Source organism: Oratosquilla oratoria, chromosome 1 (assembly GCF_046742065.1).
Source record: "Oratosquilla oratoria isolate Oo_2021 chromosome 1, ASM4674206v1, whole genome shotgun sequence".
In the NCBI taxonomy this organism is placed as follows: domain Eukaryota; kingdom Metazoa; phylum Arthropoda; class Malacostraca; order Stomatopoda; family Squillidae; genus Oratosquilla; species Oratosquilla oratoria.
The window spans coordinates 60,119,926-60,130,185 of record NC_134777.1 but is presented as its reverse complement, the minus strand read 5'-3'; the positions used below and the strand labels follow the sequence as shown (position 1 = coordinate 60,130,185).

Below are 10,260 nucleotides of genomic sequence, written 5' to 3'. Positions count from 1 at the left end.
CTCCAAGTTTTTCCTTTATATATATTTATACTCGTCTTGGTCACACTTCCCTTCATTCCAACTGAAGATGCAGAACGATCTGCGAAACGTCTTGGGTTTATCATACTGTGTTTTGTTTATTTCCATTTATTTTGTATATAACAGACTTCTGTGTTAATATAAGTTACCAATGTCATTTGGAAATTTGCTTCTTCCCCTCTCATTTCCCCAGAAATCTACTTTCCGAAAGCTAGAAAGCTTAAAGAAATTAATTTCTAATGAATTTGCTGTCGTTTTCAACAGAATATATATGTATGTGTGTGTGTATATATATATATAAATATATATATATAATTTTGTATTGCTAGGTCAGTTTTTTTATATGAATATATCACTTTTTTATTATTTTGTCTTTATTTGTTTAATTAGATTGCAACAGCGAATAAATATATGCAATTTTCTGTTAGGTAATGAATCCTTTTCGGGTGTCCGCTGCTGGATTGTTCATGATCCTAAAAGTAGGCAGCATCGATCATGATTTCTTAAAGTGGGACATGTCCCCCCCACTCCCCGGCCCCCGCTTCCTCCACTGGGAAGGAGCATGGGAACCAAAGGTTTGGTCGACGAATCGAGGTTGGTGCAGGACTGAGCTCGTGATATATCTACTACTTTACCTCCTACTTGTACTTCTATTTCTACTACTACTACGAAAACCTTGTGGGTTTCTAGTGTTTCCCTGTTATCCACACCTAAATTGAAACAATTTTATTATTTTATGCAATCATTATTCGTGCGACTGATTTTGGCGACAGTCTGGCACGATTCAAAAAATCAAATTATACTAGGACCTCAGTCTTGCCATGACGATGCAAGACTGAAAATTGCCACGTGCAGGAGAAGGCAGTCTATTCATGCATTGAGGTCGATCAGCAAGGCTCCCGGGATACGTTTTATGTTTTGTATTCGCTAACATTTCTGAAGTATGTATAGCTATCTGTTATTGCAATGTGATTGTTAGTATTTTTCGTATTTGTTTACTTGTTTTTTTCCAAAATTTGAAGCGTTCGTGTATAGGAGTCCCCGAAGGATATTCGCAGTACTTTATGCCTCGAATTGTTATGCAAATTAATAATAATGAAAAATAGATGAGTAGATTATACGGTCGATATATCGAGGACGGGACTGGCTGTCCAGCGCGTGGCGTAGCGAAACTATAGCACAGGACATCACACAACTACCGCGTTTGGACCTGTCCTGCTAAAATTCGTGTAGACCTCTCCATCCCCCCCCCCCACACACACACTACTACTATCTTAAGCCATCGTCTCCTTTGCCCCTAAACCTTCCACCCAACCCCACCTCTGTTCTACAGGCCCAATCTGCCTTTGCCCTCACCCCCACCCCCACCACCTTCAACCTCTTGTTTTTTTTTTTTTTACCATCTTTGTCTACTTTTGTGCCCCCGTCTGGCCCCTGCCCTCGTTGGCTCTTGTTTAGTCCCCCCCACCCCCATCCTCATCTTTGCCCACAACTCCCCCCTTCCCCCCATCCGGATGAAAAATCTCGGCAGCCCGTCGAGGGTCCTTGATTCGGGGGGCCCTTGACATCGACTTGGGGCGGCCTCTGTTACATAAATAGCTTCCAAAGGAGCGGCAGAACGGGGAGGAACAAGCCCCCCACGTCCTCCCGCGGAGGTGATGCTGTTCGAGAGTTGGGGATGGGGTCCCCCGGCTGAATGAAATCGCGAGGCAGCACCTGGAACACTAATCACGGTTTAGGGGTTAGATAAAAAGTTTAACCTTTTTATATGCAGACGGGATGGAGCGTGGCTCCCACAGCTGATTGAAATCTTATCTGCTGGATTACTGAAGCCGTTAAAGGGGGAGGAAGAGGTGGGGGTAACCCTGCTCCTCTGTGGGGGAAGGGGTCAACAGGTAACAGGTACGGAAGGGAATGAAATGGATGGGTGGATTATCAACTCTTTCGCTACTAAGGCGGTGCCACGGACGTCAGTGAAGCAACCTGGCGCCAGCTGAGGAAAGTGCCACTCGGTACGGAAGGTAAAAGGCTATAGCACCTCGGGGCCGAGAACGAAGAGCAGAGCTCTCTTCGCCTCGATGTAGACTCGTGAGGATCCAGTAAGGGCAAGGAAGCGGAAGGGTACATGGGAGATGGGTGCTTCCCCCCACCCCAATCCGTCTTCGGATTTGTTAACGACGCCCAATCATCCAATCAGCTCTGAGACGTCCAAATTCAGACGGGGGTGCGGACTCGCTCTGAATCCGGTAGGACCCGCTGCCTCCGCCACCACCACCGCCCTCACCACCTCCTCCTCCTCCTCCTCCTCCTCCACCTCCTCCACCTCCTCCTCCACCTCAGGGACTGCAAGCACGGTTGATAACGTTTTGCGTGTTGGACAATAATTCTGCTTTGGCCGGGCCCAGGGCACGAGTCGCCCTCTCGATGTGGCCTTTCATGGTCTTTGGCTTGGTGGCTCTTGACATCTTCCTTTCTCGAGAGGGGAAGGTTGCCACAAATATGAATAAAATCGTATGACGACAACCAGAATGAGAGAAGTGCCACCCGACATGGAAGGGTTAAATTTTCTCCCTGCTACCGCTTTTCTCTTCTTCTTCCTCCTTTTTAAGTTTTCCTCTTTGCGCTATTGACTATTCCTCCTTTCCCTTCTCTTCATCGTTTTTCATCTTTATTTTTTCTTTTATATTCTTTCGTCTTAGGGTTTACATCACTTTTTTACATATTTTCCGTTTCTCCTTTTACCTCGTTCCTTTCCGTCCTTACTTCTCTATTTTTCACTTTGTTTGCCGCCGTCACCACGCATCACCGAGCCCGTCTTCTTCCTTCCTTCCTTTTCTTCCCCATCGAAGTTTCTCGAAGCTTTTTCATCTCGCTTCTTACAGTTCTTGCCCTAAATCTTGACGTCAAATGCTTCCTCCCTTCTGTCGATCGTTTCTGCACTCCATCCCACCCACGCCCGCTTCTCCCTGAGGGAGATCTATCCACCGCAGTTCTCTCCGTCCTTTGTCGCGCGGGCGTGATGCTTTGTACGTGTTAGTTGCGGGAACTTGAAAGAGGTCATCGACTCTCGATCCGTAACGTATCCGTCTGTTACCTCAACTTGTTCTCCCAACAGTTGTCTCTGCGTGCCCTTGTAACTCTCTCCTTACCCTTCTCCTGCTCTCCTTCCCCCTCCCTCTCCAGCTTTCCCTCTTGCTCCCTCCCCTTCATCTTTCCCCTCTTGCTTCCCCCTCTCCCCCTACATCATCCCTCTCGCTCTTCTCCCTTCCTCCCCCTCTGATGGAGCTGTGCTGATCCATTAATGAGATCGTGAGAGTAGGAGGGGGGCACCCAGTCTGTCCGTCATCAACATATTCATCACTAATAATCTCAGCGCCGAGATCTCGTTCTTGATCGTGTCGTCAGCATATCGAGGTTGTAATGCTGTGTGTGTGTGTGTGTGTATTGGTACAAGTTTGAGAATCTTAAACAAAATGGGTTGAGCATGGCTGCTCTAGCAATCCCGTACAAGTTCAAGAGTTTAAGTAAACTCGATGTATTAAAGTTAACTGTCTGGTGATATGAAGTGCGCGCACGTATGTGACAGTGAGAAAGAGAGAGAGAGAAGACATGGAAATTGGCACTTTATTCAATCTCGCTTCTCTCTCGCGTGCGCAACCCCCCCCACACCACACTCACTCGCTCTCTCACTCACACACTCACTCACTCACTCACTCACTCACTCACTCACTCACTCTCACACACACTCATTCACTCAATTATGCACAATTGTATTTCCTCCCCTGGCCACCTTTCACTTTTCCCCAGACATTGTCATCTTTCTCATCCTCGCCCACCTTTGTCTTCTCCTTTCATCACCTATCGTCTTTCTCTTGAACAGTCATCACGCCTGCACTCACCGTTATCTCCCAGCTACCCCCCCCCCCGTCTTCCTCGTTCTCCGGGACCCTCCATTCCTCTCCACCGGAAGTCCTATCTCCCCCATCATTTGGGGCCCACTTGTCAATGCCCGTGGCCTCGCCCACGGTCGGAGGCACAGGCCTCGAGGGTTCCCGAGCCCCGCGAAACCGAATCCACGAGGAGGTTTGAGCCGAAGGTTCTAGACTGGCAGAGACTAGTCTTAAAGGCTTTGGACTTGAGGACCTTGACCTTGGAAGACTAATTAATAGATACGAGACTTGGATGTTGTGGAAACTGCATCACCAGTCTGTAAACATTTCAACATAGTTATTGTAGACTTTTGATAGAACAAGAACCTCTTGGTGATTAACTCCATCGGCAAGGGTCCTGCTCTCGGCACTGGAACTGGCGTTAGCTAGGACAAACAAAATTAAATATCATATTGAAAGGGTAAATTCTTATCCGGGCCAATTCCGACAGTTGGCGGCCCGTATGTCTGTCATGATTGTGAAATGTGTGCGTGTTTGTTTGAGACTTAGGAATGGACTGATGGATTGAATGACTGCAAGCTTTCACCATTGATTTGAGTGTTGCCCTACAAGGGTTTAGATTTTTCCAGTCCAGCGTGACGTTTGTACAATGTCGAGTGATATTGACAAGCGAAACTGCACCGCCACGAGAAGGCGTGTGGATGAGACGACGCGGAAGAGCAGTTTTGGCGGGAAATAATTGAAAGATGCAGAGTCGGGGGATGCTTCCTGCTAGAAGCGGTAACGAATTAGATATAAACTGAGAGGGCAACGTTATCAAATAAACTTCGAGGTATTCCTGTAAATCCCATTAGAACTAAACTTGTCAGAATATGACACTGGAGTGATGTGATGGTAATTTTGAGTTAGATCGTTGAAGTAGACGTAAAAATGGATCGCGATGGCTTACTTGATCTTTAATGGAAGTAAATAGTTATTTTTATTTACTTGTTTATCTTATTTGTACTTGCCTGTCAGAGTAGATGCAGAACAGGGAGATGGCTAAACCTGCAGTTAGTGCATCCCAGTGAGCGACAGAAAAGCCCATAGTAAGAATTGAAACAATTTGAGCCCAGGCCGCCGCCGCCTCCTCGAAGATGGAAGAAATCTTGTGTCGGTAACCAGAAGAAAATAAGTAGATTCCATCATAAAGAAAGGCGCGTCATTATTTTTACCTAGTTTCAGTGATATTTTCTATAAAAGAATATCGTGTTTTTGTGTTGTGTATATATGCTACTCTTGGATTTGCGAATTCTTTGTACAAATTGTAACGGAACATAACCTGAGCCGCCGCATAAGTAGGCGGGGCTTAACGAATGACGTCATGCCACCATGGTCCGGGTTTAATCGTGTCATCAGAGGACTACGTGACGACCTGTCGATTCAAAGGACATAAATGTACACACTTCAACTGATTGCTGCGCAATGTCGTTACAATAGTGATAAAAATGCTGTCGGCAGAAAATGTAGTCATGATAGGTCGGTTGTTTGGAGCCTGGAGATGTCTTTTACCAATGAATTTTCTAGTCTCCCTTCGGCATGGTAACTTAATTTTGCATAGGCAGAAGACTTCCTTTTCTACAGGGCAGATAACCTTTAGGACGTAGTTTCGATTATTCAGGGATTAACCTGTTTGCTAACGACGGGGCGTCACGCAGATGGAAGAAGTGGAAAGTGGATGTTTCAAGAAAAAATCGGTCGAAACATGAATGCAAACTCACTCGCGAAACCGGGTTTTTTTCGGTATTTACTTGTTTATTATTTCAGTTTATTTGTTCGAAAAAGTGTAGAATTGACAATAGCGTCTTAAGCTTAATATACGACTTGATTAATGGGGAGAAAAATGCAATGTGAATCGTCACTCGGTGGTGGGTGGGGTTGGCAAACGAGGCTGGAGATCTAGGGAAGAGGGTTCTGTTGTCCAGGGCCTCTGGAGACTTGGAGGCGGAGGCGTCCACCAACCAGTCACTGAAGAGAAGACGAATAGTGTGCATCGACAGAAGCATACAGTCTGTCCATAAAACTACATCCTGCTTTGAAGATTTGGAGGCGACAGGAGGGCAGACCCGGGAGAACAGGAGGCCCTTTGTTCCCTCTCCCCCTCCTCCACCTCTTTCCCCCCTCTTCCGTATCCCCCTCTCCTCTTCCGTCTCCCCCTCTCCTCTTCCGTCTCCCCCTCTCCTCTTCCGTCTCCCCCTCTCCTCTTCCGTCTCCCCCTCTCCTCTTCCGTCTCCCCCTCTCCTCTTCCGTCTCCCCCTCTCCTCTTCCGTCTCCCCCTCTCCTCTTCCGTCTCCCCCTCTCCTCTTCCGTCTCCCCCTCTCCTCTTCCGTCTCCCCCTCTCCTCTTCCGTCTCCCCCTCTCCTCTTCCGTCTCCCCCTCTCCTCCGTCTCCCCCTCCTCTTCCGTCTCCCCCTCCTCTTCCGTCTCCCCCTCTCCTCTTCCGTCTCCCCCTCTCCTCTTCCGTCTTCCCCTCTCCTCTTCCGTCTCCCCCTCTCCTCTTCCGTCTCCCCTCTCCTCTTCCGTCTCCCCCCTCCTCTTCCGTCTCCCCCTCTCCTCTTCCGTCTCCCCCTCTCCTCTTCCGTCTCCCCCTCTCCTCTTCCGTCTCCCCCTCTCCTCTTCCGTCTCCCCCTCTCCTCTTCCGTCTCCCCCTCTCCTCTTCCGTCTCCCCCTCTCCTCTTCCGTCTCCCCCTCTCCTCTTCCGTCTCCCCCTCTCCTCTTCCGTCTCCCCCTCTCCTCTTCCGTCTCCCCCTCTCCTCTTCCGTCTCCCCCTCTCCTCTTCCGTCTCCCCCTCTCCTCTTCCGTCTCCCCCTCTCCTCTTCCGTCTCCCCCTCTCCTCTTCCGTCTCCCCCTCTCCTCTTCCGTCTCCCCCTCTCCTCTTCCGTCTCCCCCTCTCCTCTTCCGTCTCCCCCCTCCTCTTCCGTCTCCCCCCTCCTCTTCCGTCTCCCCCCTCCTCTTCCGTCTCCCCCCTCCTCTTCCGTCTCCCCCTCCTCTTCCGTCTCCCCCCTCCTCTTCCGTCTCCCCCCTCCTCTTCCGTCTCCCCCCTCCTCTTCCGTCTCCCCTCTAGCCTCTAGCCTCTCCCTCTATCCTCTCCCTCTATCCTCTAGCCTCTCCCTCTATCCTCTTCCCTTCTCCCCTTTCATCTCCCCCTCTTCCTCTTCCCCTTTCCCTCTTCCCCTCTCCTCCCTTTTCTCCTCTTAACCCTCTTTACCTCTCCCCTTCCCCACTCTCCCCCCCCTCCCTCTCTGACGAGTTGAGTAACCATGAGCCAAATTCGTGGTGTAATATTTTTTTCATGTAGAATTAATGCTGACGAGAAACTCGAGATTAAAAGTACTTTCGTCTAATTGCCGCTGGTATTTTTAAGTAACCCAAGTTAACCTGCCCAACTCGTACTCTGCGTTAGCCCCGGTACTTCTGGATGATAGAGTACAAGGCAGTGGAAGGAGTCGTGGAGTGGTATGTTGGGAGTTGGAGAATTAAGGATATGGAGAATTAAATATGTGGGCGAATGATAGAAGGGAAGTTGAAAAAGAAAGGGTCCGTGGTGGTGGTGGTAGTGTTGGTGGTTGTGGTGGTGGTGGTGTCTCCTCTTGATATTGGTATTGTCGCTACCAGGAACCAGACAGCAGTATCGGCACTAGTTCTTGCACTGGTGAATCGCTTCGATTGTATCCGCCTCTTTGGTCGGGTCGTCAGTTTCGCTTTGTTTGTTCCCTCTCCCAAGTCGTCTCTTTGTCTTCGTTGTCCTCTGTTGCTTCCCTCTCCGTACCCCCGACCCCCCTCACCAGGTCGTCCTGCTCTGCTTCCTCGTGTGTCTTTCACCTTGTCCCAACCTTCTCTCTCGTTGGCCACGTCCTCGTCTTTTGTTGTTCTCCTCTGGTGTCCTCCTCCTCCTCCTCCTCCTCCTCCTCCTCCTCCCCTTTCCCCAGGGTTCCCTTTCCCTTTTCTTTCCCCCACCCCCTCCTCTCTTCTCTCCTTCTTCCTCATTCCTACCACTTTCCGTTCGTCCTATCTCCGTCCCTCCCTCTTCCTCTTCCCTCTACAGCACATCCTCCCTCTCTTTGTGTGTGTGTGTGTGTGTGTGTGTGTGTGTGTGTGTGTGTGTGTGTTTGCGTGTCTTTATGTATGCTTGGATGCCTTGTCTCCATACATTTTTTCCTTTTTGGAATTACTGGGGTTATTGTCCCCAGTATATTTGCCTTTTTTCATGGTCCCCAGTTTCAAAAATATTGGACATGTGGAGGGAGACTAAAGACGTTAGAATATCCATATATATGAGACTGTAGAATATCCATATATATGAGACTGTATTTGAGTGAAGAAATTAAAGATGTTGGCGAGGATCAGCATCTCCGTGTGAAAGTGGTGGGGATGGGAAGCAGCAGGTAATGATCATGAACATTAACATCCATCCTTTTCTCTCGAATGCTTTGCATCTTGTATTGCTATTCTACCCAGAGGCTTTCAGTCCATGTGTCTTATTTTGCAGATGCAAGTGTCGACTTGCCCATTGGCCTTTCTCTCGGGACAAGTCGACTCTGTTTCCTATTGGCCGGCCGGGTGAAGTGGTTTGCGCGCTCTGTCCAATCAGGTGCGTCCTTGTGACCAGGCTGCGGCCTCATTGGTCGTGGCAGTGGTGCCTCATCTCGCGCCTTTTCTTTCGTCATTGCGGTGTCAGTGTTCCTGAAGGACGTACCTGGAGAGCCCGTCTGGAGGAGACGGTGCCCAAGTCCCTTCCCGTTAAGAGTAGTTCGTTCAGGGGCTCCGGATCTTGGCCTTTGCTTTGCTCCGTTCAGGACTTAAGGGACCAGAAGATTTACCAGAAAGTCCTTGGAGTTTGACCACTCTTACTCTTGTGTTCGATTTTAATTAAGATCTCTGTGTAAGAGGGTTCGTTCCCCCGAGTGTTTCAGTGATGGAAAAGGTCGTATATGGCGCAATGATTGGCATCCTCAGTGTTGTGCCCGCGTCTCGTCTGCAGGGGCCCCCACCGCCGTCGCCGCCTTCGAAGTCGGCGGACGAGAACAGTCTGAGAGGGCGGCAGTGAAGGGGAAGACCTGCTGGGTCAGGATATCCTTGGTGTCCAACACTCGAAATTATCGAACCGATATAGATTTTCTCGACTACTCTCAACGCCGTCACTTCGAGCGATCTCCGGGTCTGCTTTCGTGTGTGAAAAAGTGTATGATAAATTGAACATGATCCGACCGTGGCGAGGGGGTGATTGGAGGATGTGTTGGACCTTGGAATGAAAATAAATCGTTATTGTTAGTCTTTGTAAGACGTTCGAAGAACATATTTCATGCGATTAAAGTGATGCTGTGAATTAATTTGGGCAGTGGAAGAGATTGAATGTAATAAAATACCCTACGCAGGTACTCCAATCCACCTACTACCCGACCCAACCACCCACCCACCTTATCCCCTACCCGTGCCCTGATCTATTAATCCAGGTGTTTCTCGTTCTCCCAGGTGTTCCTCAACCCCGTGGTGCCCCTACTTTACCTCCTATTCCTCCTCAAATTCCTGCCTCTTGCCTTCTCCCACGTGGCCAAGGAGGAAGACCTTTTTTGTGTTGGAGCAGCGGTCCCACGTTTGGGGGGTGAAATGTGAAGGCAAACCTAGCGCCTCTTCCCTATTCTTCCCCCTCCACCCCTTCCCCCATCCTCTCCTGTCGGTGTTGGAGGAATACTCGTGTTGTCTTGCGCTGGCGCCCCGGGAACAGGAGTCGAGTGGTAGGGGGAGCTCTTGCAAGTGGTGCACTCGTCCGTCCGTCCGTTTGTCTGTCTCTTGCGAGAAGAGAGCCTTCACCACCACCACCACCCACCACCACCCACCACCCACCATGGCCTATCTCGTTGATATCGTGAGGCTGATGGCGAGTAAGTGTTAGGAAGGCGATGGGCTCCTTCCCCGGATTTATTCGAGTTAATGTAACTTTTAATGCGAACGGTCGAGGTGACATTTTCAGTAGTCCTGGTGTTGAATTGGAGATTCTATCAATCAATCAATCTATCTCTTTCACTTCCTTTACCACAGGAGGTCCATGAGGGTCGCGGAAGTGGAATGTAAATTCGGTAAAACGGATGATCCCTCGACTGGGGCACTCTCCTACACAGGTAGGAGTGGGTCTCCGCATTTATGGTCAACTTCTCCCCTCTCTCCCCTTCCCCTTCACTCCTTCCCCCTCCCCCACTCCACCTACACCCACTGGACATGGATCCCCAGTCCATTGTTGCCTCTGAAACCTAGAACCTTCGCTCTTCCCTCCAGTCCCCTTCTTTCTTCTTCCCTTCCTTCTTCCCTCCCTTTCC

General features: G+C 49.5%; 1 protein-coding gene across 15 annotated transcripts in view; it reads left to right on the top strand.

Annotated features, from left to right (window-relative positions):
* The window catches only part of LOC143031028 (fasciclin-2-like), a 737,926-nt gene that overhangs the window by 630,491 nt on the left and 97,175 nt on the right, over positions 1–10,260 (top strand). Inside the window, exon 1 of one of the 15 annotated variants that reach the window (XM_076195082.1) lies at positions 8,706–9,828. The exons of the other annotated variants lie outside the window; for them this stretch is intronic. Within the exon in view, the coding sequence (XP_076051197.1) occupies positions 9,792–9,828 (37 nt within the window). The 5' untranslated portion in view covers positions 8,706–9,791. Of the gene's footprint in view, positions 1–8,705; positions 9,829–10,260 lie in introns of those variants that run through there. 15 annotated transcript variants of the gene reach the window in all.